The 20,774-nt window shown below is 34.9% G+C and overlaps 1 protein-coding gene across 8 annotated transcripts in view; it reads left to right on the top strand.

The window, feature by feature from the left end:
- The window catches only part of SCN3A (sodium voltage-gated channel alpha subunit 3), a 111,592-nt gene that overhangs the window by 82,491 nt on the left and 8,327 nt on the right, over positions 1-20,774 (top strand). For all 8 annotated transcript variants that reach the window (XM_027129419.1, XM_027129452.1, XM_027129404.1 and 5 more), the window contains 5 exons: positions 3,610-3,730; positions 4,860-5,014; positions 5,765-5,938; positions 17,389-17,511; positions 20,150-20,422. In XM_027129419.1, the coding sequence (XP_026985220.1) occupies positions 3,610-3,730; positions 4,860-5,014; positions 5,765-5,938; positions 17,389-17,511; positions 20,150-20,422 (846 nt within the window). The remainder of the gene's footprint in view (positions 1-3,609; positions 3,731-4,859; positions 5,015-5,764; positions 5,939-17,388; positions 17,512-20,149; positions 20,423-20,774) is intronic.

The raw sequence follows: 20,774 nt of genomic DNA on the forward strand, positions 1-20,774 counted from the left end.
TTCCTTAATGTGGAAAATTTCATTTCAGGTATCTTTTTTTTTTATCATTTTAGTAGCACAGCTATGGCAATTTAAAGAAAGTAAGTTATTCTTTGTATTTATCATCAGTCACCTGCTTTTAAATCAGTTATGTGTTTTTAAATAAAATTTGGAAGTCATTTTGGTATGGTTATGACAAAATATATGACAAACTACCCTCTACCAGAGTATGAATGCCAAAATGTTGAACTTAATTAGAAATGTTTAGATTATGAAGATAGTATTATATCCATGTACAGAATTTTAAATGCTTAAGTAGTTTTCTAGGATCTAAATTTCAAAATTTTAAAATACAGTAGTAAAATTCTTTATGTTTCCAGTGACTAAAGCTTATCAGGCAGTATATCTTAATTGGTAAGTTGTTGTAACTTAATAAGAACACAGTCTAAGCTTTAATTTATAAATGTAGGTAAATTCACAACTTTAAAATGTTTATGTAGTTGATACAATATTTTTATAACTTCATAGGATAAAGTATATGTACCTTCTTATGACAAAAATGTGGCCTATGAAGATTATACCATGAATAAGCCTGACTCTCCAACTAGCAGGAATTAACTTTATGCCAACTTTCATAGGAAAAGGAGCCTCCCACAAAACACTTTCAGTGGCAGAAACACTAGCCTACCAACTATTTTTTAAACCTTGATTCATCAAGTCTCTGTCTAAACATTCCTTAAGGAGTTTTGCAGAGCATAAGGTTAATGAGCTTATCCTTATAATCAGAAAAACTCCTGGATAACGGTGAAGCAATTCTGCATGTAAAATGGGTTCTGCTCATTTGAGAAGAGCAGAATACATGCAGAGTTTTTTTCCTTGTCTGTTTTCAAAAGACATGCTATGCTTCATAATGCCAGGCAGATAGAGGTAAACTAACTCACACACGGACCCTCTCTGCTTTACAATGTACATTACCTCCATAGCTATTTAGAAAATTGAAATTATTTGTATTTTAACATACTAAACACATTCACAAAAGTTTACAATCTAAAGACAGTACCAATAACAAAGACACATCCAGAGGTCGATACTTGGTAAATGGTGGATACAATTGCCATTCAGATTAATGGCTACCATCACTTGTGCTGTAAAGGATTTGCTTTAAATATTTGTATTTAAATATAAGACACTTGTGTAATACATGGCAGAGAATTATAATGCAAAAAATTGAACATTTCACAACTGTATTAACAGTGGTAAATAAGAAGTGCAGGGTGAGTATATTTTCTAAAGTTTTCAAATGGAAAAGTATATGTGTATTTGCGTGTGTATACATATATACTTATAACTTTCTTCCTTCAGATTTCTTTATTGAATGTCTGCCAATATTTTAGAGAAACATTTTGGAAATATGTGTTTTTATCACTAAAATATCATTAATAATTCCTATTCATTAAGAAAATGCATTTTCTAATACAACTAAACAGACTTCTGCAAAGGCCACAATTGAGTTACATATCAAAATGAAGAGATCAAATTATCTAAACACTATAATTCTCTCTATAAGAGTAATAACAAAATGCATTCAATCATTCATTTTTCATAAATTCAACATAACCATTTAGTGTCTGTTCTATGCTTGAATCTTTTGGTGTATAGATGTACATTTGTGTATGTGTGTACATTTTAATATGTATGTATATATGTACATAAATATACAATTTTATGTATATATATAATTTATATATATATATATATTTATGAGACTATTTGGTCAAAGCAAACAAGTATTATGGGCAAAACGTTCTATAAAATTTAGCATGGAGAAATCATAAGAAAGAAAGGCTTCACGGAAAAGGTGGATCGTGACCAGGCTCAGAAGAAATTATTCAGCTTGGATTGGCCAAAAGGAAGAAGAAACATGAAGCTTTTTATAACTAACCTCAAAATAATTTGGTTTCTTCCTGGTTTTATTTATACAGTGGATATTATTGCTGCCACTCATCAAATGTCAGAGTGTCCAACTCATAAACCACCAATGAAATTGGAAGGGAAGAATTATCTAGTATTTTCTTGGTTATACCAGAGGCTGCTGCAATTCTATCCAGCAGTAGCTTTCCTGGGATTTTCTTAAAAGAATAAAGATATTCTGGCTGTAAGAAGTAGAAAAATCCTGAGAGAATAAAATATGTCTTTACCTTCCACCTCTCCAAAAAGTAGAGGATTTTAATGGTAAAAATTCTTGTACTCTAATGATCCTAAGAACCATAGGCCATAATTGATGGCCTAGCCTCTCTTTAGCATACTCCAGACTAGGAGATATTTTATTATAGAATTATATTTTGACTTAGGGTAACTTTCATAATATATTTAATTGGACATGGTTAACGTCACCCTCAAAGTAATACCACAGAAAATATCATCTGGACACTACTCTTCCATGTTCACGTTATAAAGTATTAAACCACATTTGCATGGTGATTTCAAAAAATCAAGAATTTTGAGCCAAATTTCCTCCAATATGACTGATGCTTAGGGAGTTATCCAGGTATTTTTCAGTAACACATTAACTCTTTCAGAGGGTTAGGGCAGAGTGACCCTATCACTCAGCTACTAAAGTTAATGGGGCCTTTGAAACCATTAACATGTCCATGTTCTTTCATTCTAAAAGTTTTACATTCCCTGGGTTGTGCTGTATGTCATATCTTTGCATCACTTTTCATAAAGCATTGCACATCCATAATGTCATCCCAAGTGGTATCAGAGTACTTATTAGATATTTATTCTTGCAACACTAAAGTGGCTCTTCCTAGCCACGTGGCATGTCACAATAATTTTTTTAAAGGAAAAATTCACAGCCTGATCACATGTTGAATTCGGAATATGCTCCTAATGAAAGTCTATACAGATTTTGAACAATGTCATTTATAAAGAAATTTCCATTTCGTTTAGAATTCTTTGGCAAGTATTGAATTCATTTAAGCAGTTCAAAAAAGGGAAAGAGAAAGAGAGATCTATCATTTTTCTGCTAGTAAAGTAAAAAGAAAATTATGTAAGCCAGAGAAAAATATAGCTCAAAGTTGAACTATAATGACTGTGACTAATGTTAATGTGCCACTCTTCCTTTCTAAAATTACAGAAACATGGACAGTAGTTACAGACAACTGGTAATGTTCTTTGCCCTCTGAAAATTTCCATTGAAGAGTGGAAATTACAATTTGATTTGAAGCATTTTAGTTAATATAATCAATAGTGAATGTCAGCATACCAAACTTTTATCAAACTATTCTTGATTTGGCCTGAGTGTTGATGTATTAAATTATTTTCATATGGCATCCATAGACAAATAGAGATCATAAACAAGTTAATCAGTAAAATCACTCCCTTCCAAATCACCCACATTGAATGCTGTCTAACCATTTTTTGTCTGAATCAACTTAGTAGTTACATTGTTTTAAACAATAGGACTTCAAGTATGTTAAATTATTAGTACACAATTATCAGTACTGTTAACAGAGTCAAATGCTATCACTACCACCATCATTTTTTCACACCATCACAGAGCATTTCCAAATTAGCTGAATAAAAGGGGAGAAAAATCACATCTTTGCAATGCGATTTTGTTTCCAGAAATTAAATGCAATCAGCTCATCTGAAGGAAGTACAGTTGATGTTGCTCTGCCCCGAGAAGGTGAACAAGCTGAAATTGAACCCGAGGAAGACCTTAAGCCAGAAGCTTGTTTTACTGAAGGTAAACAAGCTCTAATATGGTTAAATGCAATCTCCCTTCTTTCCTTACAGAGACTAAATATACCTCATTTGAAGGAAATATTTCAATGAAATGGTGAAGGCATATTTATCTTTGTTTTCCTCTTTTCTTCCAAAAAGTTAATTTATCTGTATTTCCTGTTTATACTATAGCAGCTACTGTGCCTGGACAATTAAGATAATTTGACACGTCCTTTTTTTCATCCTCCAGAATGTGGAGAAGTGAACCCTAGAAGATAAATGGCATTCTGGAACATCATCTCATTATTGATAAAGCAATCCCTTCAGACCTCATTGGCAATGTTGTGATTTGATTTATAGATGCTGCAATAATTACACTCCATCTCTAACAGTTTCAAATGTGGTTAATTTGGGCTGTGACCAGAGCTGTTTGGGGATATAGATGTGCTCTAAAGCCTTGTCAGGGAGACCAGCAGTTATTCTCACAGTGACCAGTACAGTGGCTAGCACACAAATCAATAAAGGTTTGCTGATTCAGTGTGATTGGATTGAATCCCATAAGTAGTAACTCAGAGCAGAAGAGTGGATGGAAGTTTAGAAATAACATGAAAGCTAAGAGAGGTAGGACAAAGGAAGAGAGATACTGACTGACAAGATGAGTCATAGGTGTGACTAAGAAAAGCACTGAGGCTGAAAATAAATAGCTTGGGAAAACTGACAGTGGATGATACCTTGGGAGACAGGGGAATTTTCTGTGTGAAAAGAAGTGTGTAAAAATCCAGGATCACATCAAAAAATGAATAAACAATTTGAATATGCAGTTTTTCCCCAAACCTGAGAGATGTTCTTGTCCATGATTGGCCTTGAGGCAAAGACAGATCCTAAGCAGGGTTAAAGAATGGAACCATTTATACTCAAGCAGCTCTTGGTAAAGTAATTCTTTGATTCTAGGTAGCTGGCTGATATGTAAGTCTGAGAATGATTCACTATACAGGAGGGATGCTGAAGATAACTAAGGGATGAAGTAGCCAGTTGCTGTATAAAATGATGATCTGAGACTAGGACTGGGGAGGGAGGAACAAAGTTTATTTCTTCCTATTTAAGATTGAAATATATATTTCTAATTTATTATATTTAATGTTATCTTTTAGGATGTATTAAAAAGTTTCCATTCTGTCAAGTAAGTATAGAAGAAGGCAAAGGAAAAGTCTGGTGGAATCTGCGGAAAACCTGCTACAGCATTGTTGAACACAACTGGTTTGAGACTTTCATTGTCTTCATGATCCTTCTCAGTAGTGGTGCTTTGGTAAGTGTAACGCATTATTGGCAAGAATCAGGTTCTAGTGAAATAGCTTATCTCCAAAAATACCAGAAGCATACACTTAGTTTAAGGAGCAAAACAAGAAGTGTATTTGTACCTTGCAGAGCTTGGCACCCAGGGTTTAACTATGCAAAATTCATTACAGAATAAATTAGAACCATGAGCAGCCAGATGGAATTTCTCATCTGGTGCTTTTCTAACAGATGTTTTCCTTACTGAGACAACCATTTCCAGGGACATTCTGTAACTACATTACCTTCCATGTCAAATCCCATCCAGTTCTCCCAAATAATCATAGTAATATTTATGGACTAAAAGTGTATTTTTTTATGTCTAATCAATTTATTCTTTCAAAATGAGCCAGATCATTCAGAGAATTGATGAAAGTAAGGTTGGAATAGGCCAAGTCTATCCCTCGTTAACAGAACTTCTAGATATTTTCTGAGTTCATATTACTTCTCTAAGAGCATGTCTTTGTAGAAGTAATTGAGATACAGATTTTGGGGTGAGAGGCAGAGAAGAAAGCACAAACTAAATCAGTAAAGATACTGACGTTTTCTTGCCAACATTTTCCATTAGTTTTAGTCTTTAGATTTCATCTGGTTCCACATTTGTCTGATACTAGCCAATATTTATCAAATTAGTGCTTTGTGCCAAGCATTCTACTAAGAATTTATCAAGTATTTGGGTGGAGGCAAGCCATTCAAATAAAATAAAAGCATTCTTGATTCACAGGCTTTTGAAGATATATACATTGAACAACGAAAAACTATCAAAACCATGCTAGAATATGCTGACAAGGTCTTCACTTATATATTCATCCTGGAAATGCTTCTCAAATGGGTAGCTTATGGATTTCAAACCTATTTCACTAATGCCTGGTGCTGGCTAGATTTCTTGATTGTCGATGTAAGTATCCTAAGTGATTTTTATGAAATTATTCTTAAAAGAGGCAAGTTTGACATTTCATATATTTCTATAATTAAAACCTTGACTTTAATTAGACCCTAGTTTCACTAATTCTGACACAATTATGCAATTATCTTTTTAAAAAAGTACAAAAAAATGCAAAAATGAGGTAAGTCTCAAGGGAAAGCAGTAGAAAAGGTCCTAAAAATGTGGACAGTGGTAAGAGAAAACACAGAGAGAGTTGTTCTAGGCCACAAGCAAATAGCTCTTCTTTTTCTGAAAATTAAGGATCTCAAGGTAAGGAATAGTTAAAAATCTGTTAATTGACAGATCTAGCTTATTAACAGTTCAATTGAAAAAAAGTATCTCCAGGAGGCAAAATCAAGACATATTTGGGGCCAGGAATTGTCAGAATTGCACTCTAATCCCTTACTAGAGTGTATGTTACTAAATAATGTTAAAATAACCTATTCACTGTATTCATTCAGCCACAAACCCACAGAGACAATAAAATGTATTTCCATTCTTAAATCAGTAGTTAGATATCTCAGTAGCTAATGAAATATTTACCATGCAAAGAGATAGGTGTAGAAGCCCTGTTCTGAATCTGATTACCCTGAGGTGAACAGTCACAGGAACATTGCCAATAACAAGACCTGTCTGACTTGCAGCCTACTTTTTTATTCCAAGCAATGGACAGGCACTGGGGCAAAATGAGAGTCAACTGGTCCTTTGTAGTCTGTGATGTTCCATTGCACAAGGCTTCTCAGCCTCCTCCACCTCAAAAAGGTGCTTAAGCACTATCTCTAGCTGTTTCCCAGCAATTATAAAGCACTTAATTTTTAGTTCTAACGCTTGCCACTATGAATCAATGATTGTCATTATGTGTGCATTCATTCTTTTTATCGTCTTTGACAAGTGTGGGCCTATCTAAATTCTACTCCCCTTTCTCCCATACATACATACTCGAAGTTCTATAACCAAAATGTGTTCAACCCTTTGAGTTGAGACGAAATCTGGTGCCAAGTCACTATTAATAGATCAGAAATGACTTCCAACTTCCCGTGTCTGGTCTTTAATGAATAATAGAGATGAATCTCAATACTGTCCTGAAAAGCTTCCAAACAGGGAAGTTTAATATTTTCATATTCTGCAGATTGAACGGACCTTAAAGAATATCTACGCTCTATTCTACACAGTCTTCTAAACAATTTATTGTAAACTAAAGCCTCAGTTTGAAGAATTTTCCTTAGATAGCACAACTACTTAGTAACAAAGTTGAGATTAGTGTCCTAATTTCCTAAATCTCAATTCAGTGCTCCTTTACCCTACAGATTTCTTATCTAACTCGTACAGATGTTATATTTATATTTTCATACTGGCTTTGGAATTCAGCATTTATGATCTCCAGCTTTTCCCTGAAATGATGGGACACGAAACACATAATAGTTTCTGGTTCAAAAAACTTTTGTCATGTATGAAGATCACTTAAAAATGTGATAGAACTTCTCCAGAAAATTCTGAAATTTACTAAAATATTTTCATTAACTGAAAATTTTACATTCACTGAAACACTTACTACATTGTACTTAAGTCCGTGTACTTCCCTCATATAGAAGAAATAAATGTGATGCAAAAACCTGCCAAGGTTTTGTATCATGTTTGAATCCTTAGAAAGCTAATATAGACACTTAGTTAGCTACAGAATAATGTCAAAGAATGGTGCCCCCCAAATTACTTCCCTTTTAGTAAGTTTAAATTAGTAAAATGGAACTGAGTACCTTTGGGCAAGTTATGTAATCTTAAATGGATCTATCTTCCTCTTTTCCCAAAGCAGGGACTCAAATATGTGAATTCATGTAACCTCAACCAACAACTTGTTCTCAGACCACTGGGTCCAATAAGCTAAAGTAAAAAGAGTTAAAACAGTTTTTGAAAGTACAAGTAAAACATACTTAAAAGAGTTTCACAGTCCGTAAGATAGATTGCTATACCAACTAAGCAGTCACAGAAAGCTCAAAACAAAACAAAGCAAAACCCCAAAAACTGAAGTATAAGTGAAGTAACTTCAAACCAGAAGAAATACACTTTTAAACCTGGAGAAATTTATCTATGTAAAATTTATCTATCTTCAATTCCCTACCTAAAAGTAAAGGTATTGGGTTATCTCTCCAACCTCCATTAACATTCATTCATTGATCTAATAAATATTTTGAGCACCTAATAAGGGCCACATGCTATTTTAGATAAAGAAGATATGAACAAGACAAATCAAGCCCTGTTAGATCTACAGGATCTAACACTCTAGGAGAGACTGGAACAGACAGTAAAGATGTAAACAAATAAAATCCAAAAATAAGATAAAAGCAGATGGTGATCACTACTATGAAAGAAAACAGGATAACAGGATAGAGAATGACTGCAGAGTGGGGAGGAGGAGAGTTTTACCCAGAGTCTCTATGGAAGGTGTCTTTGATGAGGTAAATGATGAGAAGGTAAATGATGAGAAATAGTGTCTCAGTACCTGTGGGCTGCTGTAACACAATACCATAGACTTAGTGACCTGTAAACAACAGAATTTATTTCTCACAGTTCTGGAGGCTGCAAAGTCCCAGAATAAAGTGCCAGCAGATTCAGTGTCTGGTGAGAGCCTGCTTCCTGATTCATAGGCAGCAGTCTTCTCGCTGTGTCTTCACATACAGGAAGGGGTAAGCAAGCTCTCTGGGGTGTCTTTTATAAATAAGGGCACCAATCTCATTCATGAGGGCTCTGCCTTCATAACCTAATACCCTACCAAAGACCCCACCTCCAAATACCTTCACACTGGGGATTAGGTTTCAACATATGAATTTTTGGGGGGACATAAACATTCAGTCTATAACAATGGGACAGTTATTTGAAGACCTGAGGGAATAGAAAAGAACAATCTCAAGGCGCCGAAGTATAAGCCAGGGACATTCAAGAGACAGAAGGAAAACTGTTGTGTTTGTGTGTGATGAAACACGGGCAAGAGACACTGAATTCAGAAAGGCACCTAGAGGCCATGGTAAGAAGTTCATGTTTTACTGTAATTTAATGTATATTGTACATATTATGTAATTTAATGTATATTGATTACAGTTACAATGGGAAACTCAAGGGAGAAATTATCACATCTGGCTATGGTGAAGGAACAGCAAAAAAGTCAAAGCAGGGAGACCAATTAGGGAGCTGTGTTAATAATCTAGGAAAGAGAAGATTATGTCTTAGACTAAGGCAATGAGACTTACTGATGAACTGGCTGTATGACATGAAGAAAAAGGAGAATTCGATAAACAGAGTTTCTTTCAATCTGAACAAATGGGTAGAAGATGAAACCATTAACTGGAATGGATAAGATCAGAAAACAGGCTTGACAGGGCAAGCAGATGGTAGGTGGAAGAGGGATGTACTAAGTTTGAGATGCCAATTAGACATTCAAGAATACACGGTGAGTTTTACCCAAGTCTCGAGTTCTGAAGAGAATCTAACACCTGATTATGGATTTGTCAGTCATCAGGAAAGAGATGACATTTGAAATCATGAACCTGGATTAGCTCACCTAGGGAGAGAATGCAAGCTGACAAACAAAAGAGCTCAGACCAAACTCTGGAGACACTTCAACATTTAGAAGTTGGGCAAAAGAGAAGGAACCAGTAAATTAGATTGAGAAGTAGCAATTAGAAGAAAAAGGAAAACAAAATATACATGGTATCACAGAAGCCCAGAGGAGGATAGTTGGGTTTTTCCAAAGGAGAGGTGATCAATTTTGTGATCAAAAGGCTGCAAGGAGGTCAAGTGACAGGAGTACTGAGAAATGACACTTAGATTTGGCAGAATGGACGTCATTGCTGTCATAGTTAAGAGATGTCTCATGGAAGTATGGGGATAAAGTACTAGAAATATTGGTAAGATTGAGGAAGAATGGAGGCGAAGAGATAGAGACAGCAAGTATGATAATTCAGGTTGGAATCAAGTAGGACAACTTAACCCATGCCTTTGTTGTCAGAATCGCACACTAGATGGACCACTTTTTCTAACTCTGTATAATTATTTTCTCCTATCCAAAGGCAAAAGATACTATATTCATATGAAAACCAAACTATCCTGTATTATAACTATACAAGCTATACTTTAGATGCTATTATTATCCATAGAATGAATTAAACATGTGATCATAATTTATTGAAAAAAAATCACATTTATTGCGGTCCTTATGGATTTTTGCATAAGTGTCATCCCTAAGAAAATTCATTGAGCATCTATCATGACAACTTCAAATTTGGTTCTAAATTATCCTAAGGTGCTAATGTTTCCAAAACACACTCTTGGTAAAGATTCAACCATCATGAAATATTTATTGTCCACAAGTGATTTCCACTTTAGAGACAGCACAGGTTGCTGATGTGGTTGAAATGAGATGCTTGATGTCTGCTACTCAGACATCCTGCTTGCTCAAGGGCTCCTTAGAATCCTCATCAGCTGCTCTGCTGAAGTGAACAAAAGCAGAATAGGGACATTTTCTGATTCTAGTATGTATTTACAATTGCCATCAACCTCTAGGATCAGGTGATCCTGGCTGTTCTTGACATTTATTTTTGACATAACAGCATCCTCAACAATGAAGCCAGAATTGTTATTAATATTAGTAGCCACAATAAGATGCCTAGTCCTGAACACTTACTGTGGGAACAGCACTAATTCAGAGCCTTACCTAATAATAATAAAGAAAATTGGTAACCCTGATTTAATGCTTACTGTGTACAACTGCTGCTAAAATCACTTTACATGTTAATTCATCTAATCTTCAAAACTCTATGAGCTAGAAACCATAATTATTCTCATTTTGCAGATGGGGAAACTAAGACAAAGAAAAGTTGTTACTTGTAAACACAGTAAATAAGGAAGAGGCTAAGCTGGATTTTGTAACCAAGGAGTCTGGCTCTAATGACTGTGCTTCCTAACCCCTACATTACCAACCTCATTATCAGTATCTCTTTTTAATTATACAGTATTTATTAATCCTCATAACAATCCTGTGATGTAATTCTTATTTTTATCTCTATTTTGCTACTGATAAAATGAGGTTTAGAGATGTCACACAGCTATTAGGTCAGAGGTACCTCTGTCTAGCACTGTGCTCTTTCTTTGCCCCATATTTTTCAACAGAGCACAGATATACGTAAATTGTCATGTTGCACTAGTCAAAGAGTTCCCACATTACACTCTGAAGGTGGCTGCCTTTGGTGGTGGTGAATGAAAACAATAAGATGCCTTGCTAATATGTACACACCTGCCTTGAATTTCACCTGGAGCTCTTGTGGAAATATTTGATTAACTTAAAAACTTTGAGGTAAAGGAACTGAATAGCTATAAATTATTGTCATTTCATATCAATTTCTGATCTCTCTTCAAACATACTTCCATGTAAACAGTCTAGTATGTGCTTTGGCTTTTTCTACAAATGTCTCCTAATAGGAATGACTCACTTTGTTCCTTTTCAGGAAGAATTTAATTCTTTTAGCATTATCAATTTATTAATAAGAAAAATTTTTCACTGGCTATGTTTAAAGAGATAATCCTGTTAATTTAATAGCATAAATTCTATATTCCAGTTTTTAAAAGATTATGACTTTTAGCCAATACTGGTCTTCCCTTAAACCCCAATTCACATTTCTAATTGCTTCCTAGATAATTCTACTGATCCTCCTCCTGACTGAGTACATTCATTACTTTTTCCCTCCAGTCATGCATTTCTTCCTGAATGTCCTGTTTAGTCTGGTAGTGGTATATTTATGAAGCTAAGCTAAATGTCATCTTCAGCCTCTCCCTTTCTTTCACCCCTCACAGTCAATCAATCAGCAAATTCTACTTCAAATTACCAACTAAAAAATGAATTGGAGGTCTGGACCCTCCTCTTCAACAACACACCAACATCACAATGACTAACTAGACCAAGCAATGGCTTTTATTTCTTTTAACATCTTTATTGGGGTATAATTGCTTTAAAATGGTGTGTTAGTTTCTGCTTTATAACAAAGTGAATCAGATATATATATACATATATCCCCATATGTCTTCCCTCTTGCGTCTCCCTCCCACCCTCCCTATCCCACCCCTCTAGGTGGTCACAAAGCACTGAGCTGCTTTATAAATGTTCTCCCTGCCTCTCTAGTCATGACCTCGTTAAATATCTCCCTTAGGAAGATCCACATGTCTCTTTCTTTTTCTAAAAGCCTTCCTATCGGATATCGTACCAGCTCATCACTGCTAAGATTCTAAGCAGTGACACTGAAGGCAGATAAGGGCTCTCATGTATAATATTAATAATGATTAACCTTTGCTTTAATTAATTTAATCATCACAACAACCACTGAGGTATCCACTGTTATGATCCCAATTTTGTAGATGAGGAAACTGAGACACGGAGTAATTACTTAGCTATTAAGTGACTATATAACATATGTTCATTAAGTAAAATGTCAAAAACAATTCCTATTTTCCTAGAAAAAAACAATAATTAAACCTAAGAACAGATTCACAATTACATACCCCATAAGTAATCATGCTCACTATCAATCAGACTAGCACTTTTACCAGTATTTTACCAGTAGAATACTTGATTAAAGATGATGCCTCCATTAGTAAAGATACTGTGATTTATCTTCTCAACATGAATAACATATAGCATTATATTGCTTTAATCATCTTGAAATTACTGAATTATGGAATTCCAGGCAAGGAAGTAAACTTAGAAATCACCTGATTCAAAGTCCTCATTTTTTTAAAAATGGTGTTTGCAATATTTCAATGAAATTCCTATGGAACCCATGGTGTCTACATGCCACAGTGCAGTCCCCAGCGATGCACCACCAGAATTTACTCATCCATTCCCCAGGAATGAGCACTTAGATTATCTCCAGTTTCCCTCTGCCACAAATACCATAATTACCAAGATGCTCACTTTTACATGTCTGGTGAGCATTATGAATTTTCTAATCATGTAAAAAGTTATAGACAAATAAATAAACTATAAAAGCCTAAGATAAAAGTAGGAGAATGTCAAAAGCAAAGAGGCAGGCTTGAGTTACAGACTTCCATTACATAAAAGTGTAAGGACTTTCATTCCTGACTGACATTGCATACGAACTGCTCTTCACTTCTCAGACACTGGATGGTCTTCACTCTATTCCTACTATAAACATTACCCATCCCAGCTGATCAAACCCTGCCATCTCCAGTATCCCCAACCTCCCATCTTCGTTAAGAGCCCTCTGCCACCACTTCCATGGAAGATTTGTACCTGTTCCCTCACCATCACCTGAGCCCCATTTTAGAAGCTGCTTAGCCGACTGTTCTGGAGTAGAAGGAAGGAGGTATGCACTTAGCAATCTGAAACTCCAGGTGCCCTTCTCTAGGAAATACTGAGTTAGTCTACATGCTATTTAAACCCTATGGTACTATTAATGGAAAACCCTCCATTGCATGATGTATTAAAGAGGCTTTTGTGGTCTCACAAGGAAACCCAACCACAATGTGGATTATTGTTGCTACGTTCTGACCTCTGTAACAAATACAGATTTTACTTTGTAAGTCGTGAAGGAGTATTATTCCATTCTGCTCTCTGGCAGGGCTGGAGAAGGGTGGGTGAAGGGACTCAAGAATGTCCAGCTTCCCTATACAGAGACTTTGAATCGATTCTGTTTTCAATGCCATCCATTACCGCCTGTTTTAGAAGAACACAGGGCCTCCATGTCCAGAAATTTTCAGAGTCCATTGGAACAATTTGACTTACTTCTTCAGGAACTTGGGTTTCTGCTGCTGCTTTTGCTCTGCTGAGAAAGTAATCATTCCGGTGTGCTTTATTTTTTCAAACTCCAGAATTTTTTTAAAACTCTCTTCCTTCTTGTCTCTTGCATTCTCTTTGTATTCTTTTGCTTTCCTTCGAGTTAAATTTCAATAAGGAGTATAAATAAATATGTTGTTCAAACAAATATATTAAAATGAAAGTTTAGAGGGAATTTGTATGTCATACTATTTGGTTAATGACCTTTTTGTTACTGATTTGTAGGACCTCCTTTTACATTAAGGAAATTTACTATTTTGTCACATGTGGTATGACTATTTTGCTGATTTGGGCTTTTGTCTCTTGAGCTTTTTTTTTGTCATGTGAAAATGTTTTCATATTGGTTTAGTCAAATTTATCAGCCTTTTTCTCCCTTTTTGGTTTTTCTCATGCTTAGAAGACCATTTGCTTTAAAGATTATTAAAACATTTTGTCATGCTTTTTCCCTCAGCTTTACTGTTTGAGTTTTGTTTCTTCATCCATTTTTATGTTTGAACTTTTGATCAGTCTGGAACTTATTTTGGTGTAAGGTGTGAGGTGAGACTCCAATTCTATCTTCCTCAAAATGGCTTCTCATTTTAGTTGTTTCTTTCACCTCTCATTTAAAATGCTACCCTTTTCTATGTGCTAAATCTTGGTATGCCAGTATGCCTTGCGTCTAATTTGGGTTTGTTTAATTCACTTCTTTGTCTACTAATATGACAGCTTTAATTATTGTAGATCTATAATTAGCTTTAATATCAGGTGGAATTTGTCCTTTCTGATTGCTCTTCTTCTTAAAACAATATTTTAGATTATTCTTATACTTTTATTTTTCCTTGTTAATATTTTAAAGTTTGTGTAGTTTCAAAAGACACACATAAACTTTAAAAAATTAATATGAAAAAATATATTACAACCGAAAATAATTATATTATTGTTTACAATAGTTTTTCACTTTATTCCCCTGATTTTTTGAGGTCAAAAATAACATATATGTAAATAATGGCTTCTTCCACTTTTCTAATTGTTATAGCTCTTATTTCTTTTTCCAGAAAGTGTTAAATAATAATGTTGATAGTGGACATATTTTTTTATTTCTGGTTTTAATGAGAATGCTTCTAAATTTCTCCATCAAAAATTAAGCAAGGCTTTGCAATGAAATGTATCATCTCGATGTATGGAGGTGATCATATGGTTTTAATCTTTTAACTGCTTATACTGAATTTAAAAAATTATCTTTAGCCATTTTAAGGGAAATAAATTCATATCACTTAGTTCATTAAACAATCACAGGACTTCCAGGGTCTTCTTCAGAACCGTCAACTCCCTCCTGCATTATTCCCTTCCTTCTCAATCTCAACTGCCACAGGACTGTGGAAGGGTGTGGATGACAACTAAACCACCCCCTGTGGTTTCATATATTTTCTGGATAGTAAGGTATCTAGAATCATGTAAATTTGTACTAAAAATTCAGTTTTTGGCAAAGAGTTTCTGTTACACTTTGCACACATTAGGAAGAATGCCTTTTGTGTTTAGCATAAGAGACTAAGATTAAAACATTGTGTATTGAAAGGTCAAGGACAAAGTTGCTGAGATGGGAAACACACTGGACTTGAAAACAGAAATTCCAGTTATGTGCTTGCCCCTTGCTACCTTTTCTTTGACTAGTCATTTTACTACTCTCAGACACAGATAATGAGTGAAAAAGATCACTGTAAGTTTTAAAGCACCCTACCAACATAAGGCATCATCTTCCAATTTTAAGTATGTTGAAAATCTTTAAAATTATTTATTTCAAAATTGCCTTTAAAGCATATTAAGTTTTTCACAATACTTAACTCAATGAGTTTTTGTCCTACACAAAATGACATGAAGTCCATTAAAAGAGGGCAGTTCACTAAAATGCAGCTTCTCTAGCAACACACAGAGCCGCCCCAGTGTGCAAGTGGTACCTCTCAGATTTGAACCCAAAACTTGCTATTCTTCCAGAACCTCCTGGTTCTGACCATTACCTTTCTTTTCCTTTCAAAGCGTGAGCTTCCTTACATCAGGGTCTTAAGAAATTTGCAGCCACTTCCCTTTAAATGCCCAAGTCTCAGGACTTGGTTGGGAAGATGAGGGAAGTCTTCAGAAAGCAGCTCCAGAAACTTAAAGCTGTGAATGCTTCCGGAGGCAAATGAGCCCAGAATATACAAGCCTGTGCATTCTCTGATGTATATCAGAGATGTATATTTCCCCATCTTTCCACTCTTCTGTAGCAGCAAACACTAGACAGAAATGAATAGCTCGATAAATTATACTGCCACTAGTGAAGTTTAACATTCAAGTCATTTATTTTTCTGTTCAATTCTGCGAGATGTATGTTAAATTAAATAATGAGGGGACAGTGGCTCCATTTGCCTGTAAAGTCTCAGTTCTGGTTTTGGTGTCACCTTTACACCATGACCTTTAAGCCATCCAGTGGATGTAGTAAATTAACCTCTCTCTGATGCATCAAGAAGAAGACTAGTAATATAAAATCCTTGCAAGAATTGAGAAGATAATCATACAAGTCATTTTCTGTGTTCCGTGGTTCAGATTAAGGATGAATTTTTGATAATGGAGGAAAAAGGCTGAGATATGGTTTTGAAGTCAGATCACTTGGATTCTAACTTCACCTCTTTCTACCTGTACATCTTTTTTTTTTTTTTGAAGGGGGGAGTGTGGGGGAAACTCAACTTCCTCACTGGTGAAAAGGCAAAAGTAATAGTACCTACTTCTTGAGATTTATACATGTAAGACACTCAGAACAGAACCTAACATATAGTAAATTTTCAATAAATGTTATTATATTGAAAGAAAATAAAAGCAAATAAAGTCTCTTCCTCCCAAAAGAGACATGTCTTCTTTAACCTTTCATATATTTAAGTAAAATTTAGCATTTGTGTAAATATCAGAAAAATGTATTATCATTCTGAATGAGAGGTACTATATTTTAAATTGTAAGTCCAGTAGTTTAGATAAAATATTTTTCATTACTATGAAACTATGTGGTCTGATAAAATGTTTTTCCAGGTTATATTTTATTCTTTTTTTATTTATCCAACATATATTGACTAAAACATATTCAACCAGACATTATTAGGAACGTTAAAAGAAAAATGCTTCATCTCAGCCCATAAAAAGTTAATGTGACCTGGAAGGGGAGAGAAGATATCTAACCTATTGACTCTATTACATGGTCAATGCCTCCAATACACATAACCAAGATATTACATAAATTTGGAAGCAAAGCATGATTTCTAATCAATGATATTAAGCACAGATCCGTGGAGCACATGGCTTTTGAATCAAATCCCAAATCATCAGTGGTGTATGCACAGGTTGAAAAGGGCTCCATGGGTAAAATATCTAACTGGACGGGTTTACAGATGTTTATATAAATGGGCAAAGACTCCAGTTTCACTGATAAGAAAAGCAATAATATGATATGAGGCTGGCAATGTAAGATGATCGCACTATGTGGAATATGAAGGCTGCCAAGGTATGTCTGAATTTTTATTTGGTCGGCACTAAAGAATAGATATATTCTTGGTGGACTGATTGATATTTGTTTCTTCTTTAGGTTTCTTTGGTTAGCTTGGTAGCCAATGCTCTCGGTTACTCAGAACTTGGTGCCATCAAATCCCTACGGACATTAAGAGCTTTAAGACCACTGAGGGCTTTATCCCGGTTTGAAGGCATGAGGGTAAGAAAAATACAGGTTCTCTGATGATTCATGTCAAAATTAAATGTAAGGATTTCCCTGGCAGTCCAGTGGTTAAGACTCCAGGTCCCAACGCAGGGGGCACAGGTTCAATCCCTGGTCAGGGTACTAAGATCCCACATGCCACACAGCGCGGACAAAAAATTAATTAATTAAATAAAACGCGTTGTTGAAAAAAATTAAGTGTAGGTAATGATTTAGATACAGAGGGCTGCCATACTCTTCTGATATTTATTTCATAGAATTACAAAATTTCAAAGCAGAAATCCTAAGGATCACTGAGCCTAGCCTCCTGAAACTAAAATAGGCCCTCAAAAATTGTTTGTGGCAGAACTAGAACTAGAATCCAAGTCTTCTGGTGACAGTTCAAGGATATTTCCACAACAAGTAAAACCTACGTGTTGCCATTTATTTCTTTTCATTGCTTATGCATTTTATAATTATTTACTACTGACATTCATCCTAGGAGGAGATTTTTCTTCCTCTCAGTAGGTAGTTTGATTTCTAAAAAATTACCAGTAATGAATGAAAGATAGAATGGTTTTTGTGTGCTCTACTTCTTCAATTAATATCAGTAATAAAAGTTGTTGTACAAGAAAACAACACTAAATTGTAGCCTCTGACAAAATCTATATATCCTAAGCAACCAAAGTAGGGGTTAGGATAATTAACTAAGTATTGAAGGCAACCCCTGGGGTTTGTTTCATAGATCTCCCTTTTAAGTGAGCATTCTGAATGAGGTTCACTTTTTCCTTTAGCACTTGTATTTTCCTCTCCAGCTCTCTTCCTTAGTGTATATTTTATGCATCTAAACATAAAGTACACACTTATATACACATCTACTTGCCACGCCCCTCAAAATACTATTTAGCACAAAGGCCAGCTTTGTTTAATCCAGCTTGCAAATGCACATGGATACTGAATTTCTTCTATGCCATGGGGCTTTTATGTTAGGAGGTGGTTTGTTTAAGTGATAAAAACACTTCAGTTTTGACTTTGAGATTCACTCACCAGGAAGAATGAAACCACTCTCCAGATGCACTGTAAGCAAAGAAATACTTGCTTTTACATTATAATTTTCTTTCATTGCTACTTGATAAAGTCACAAGACAAGATAAAGTTAATAAAAATGATTATGTAATTTCAAGTTTTTTCCACATCAATCTTTTACCATCACTCACATTATTTAAGCCTTCATCTGGCTGCATGGTTTCATATGAATAATTCTTTTTTTTTTTTTGCGGTACGTGGGCCTCTCACTGTTGTGGCCTCTCCCATTGTGGAGCACAGGCTCCGGACGCACAGGCTCAGCGGCCATGGCTCACGGGCCCAGCCGCTCCGTGGCATGTGGGATCTTCCCGGACCGGGGCACGAACCTGTGTCCCCTGCATCGGCAGGCGGACTCTCAATCACTGCACCACAAGGGAAGCCCGAATAATTCATTTTTGAGGGGAGACAGCAATTGAACAAAATAGAAAACTTCCAAGTTTAATCTGAAAACTATTCTAGTTTGGCATTTTTAATTTTGTCATATGGCAGAATTAACATTCTAGGTATAAAATATGGTAAAAGGCATGCATTTATTTGATGATAAGAGAACTTGTGGGAGGTCATTTTACACACATTTTAGAGCCAAGACAACCTGGTTTCAGTATAATATATATGACAATTTCTAAATGAAATAAGATTCAAGTAGCATAAGAAATTTTTACAATTTTGGATTTCAGGTTTTGATATTAATTCTTTGGTGTTGATTTCTAAAATAATGTTTCAGTATTTTAAAATAAAACAATCGTTTCATTTAATATAAGTGCCTAACAAAATAGTCCCAGTATGAGCTAGATTAATTAGATAAGAAAAGATACAAATCACTAGAGATTTGAAAATACACATTAATCTCTTCTGAATTTAGAGGAAAGATGACTGAATTTCTCCTTCATGAAATAGGTTGGCCTGGGTTGGTGAAGTAACATGTGCCCTGAAGTGAACATTTAAGAGATTTGGATCAATAATAATGGGAATACATTCAGTAATTTATGTCCAGAGATAAATTCCATCTCATTTCCTAATTTAATATACTTTTTTAAAATTAGGAATTATCAATATGGGGAAAAAGGACCTTGTAAATTCCTTATACCATTCTTCAACTTCATCAAAAGTTAACTTGATCTGGTGATACAGATTTAAGGCATTATTAATACTTTATTTGTAATGGGTTTGTTTAACCATGTTTTCAATCAATCATTCATGAACACACCTGAAAGTTAACATGTATTGTTGAATGATGATTATTTCTTGTTGGTATTTAATACATCTTTTTTTTTCTTTTTTTCCCCAGCATACAAACATTTTCTGACTCCATCTTACTATATCAGGTTTTTGTTTATTTCTTTTCACACTTTGGCATATTTTGCTTTCTTTAAATCCTTTAGCTCTTTAGTGTGTCACTGTTTGTTTTCCCCTACCGAATATGTCCTAGAAAATATCAGAAGAAACAAACTTGTCCACCTAGATTTTTATTTAACTCGTTTCACACCCATTTTATATTGAATAAATAATGGAAGAAATGGTTTCCATTTTAACAATTTGTAAGCTGCCTTATCCTTATCTCCTCTTCTAGGTGGTTGTGAATGCTCTTGTTGGAGCAATTCCCTCTATCATGAACGTGCTGTTGGTTTGTCTCATCTTCTGGCTGATCTTTAGCATCATGGGTGTGAATTTGTTTGCTGGCAAGTTCTACCACTGTGTAAACACGACAACTGGTAACATGTTTGAAGTTAGTGAAGTTAACAATTTGAGTGATTGTCAGGCTCTTGGCAAGAAAGCTCGGTGGAAAAATGTGAAAGTAAACTTTGATAATGTTGGCGCTGGCTATCTCGCATTGCTTCAAGTGGTAAGTGCCTACTGTATGAGTTTTGAATACGTTTTCAAAATGTTTCAAGTAAAATCATTTCTCTGATGTTCTTTGAGTGATTAATATCTGATAGCACGAAAGTAGTTGATGATAACACCTGTACTATTAGCGTGACTTGACTAAAGAAGATGTTTTGCAGTGATTTTAAAATATATTTTCCCCAGTGTTCAGTTGTTAATATGTTTTAATGTGATTTTATATTTCTGCTTCCTGTCTTTTCTTACTCTATTATTGAATGTTATTGTGCTATTACCATTTTTAATTTTCTGTAGCAATAAATGCCAAAGAAGCAATTATATGTATTAAAATAATAACGTATCTATTGTAGTGA

Source organism: Aethalodelphis obliquidens, unplaced genomic scaffold (assembly GCF_003676395.1).
Source record: "Aethalodelphis obliquidens isolate GAN/ISIS:26980383/991018 unplaced genomic scaffold, ASM367639v1 scaffold2, whole genome shotgun sequence".
In the NCBI taxonomy this organism is placed as follows: domain Eukaryota; kingdom Metazoa; phylum Chordata; class Mammalia; order Artiodactyla; family Delphinidae; genus Aethalodelphis; species Aethalodelphis obliquidens.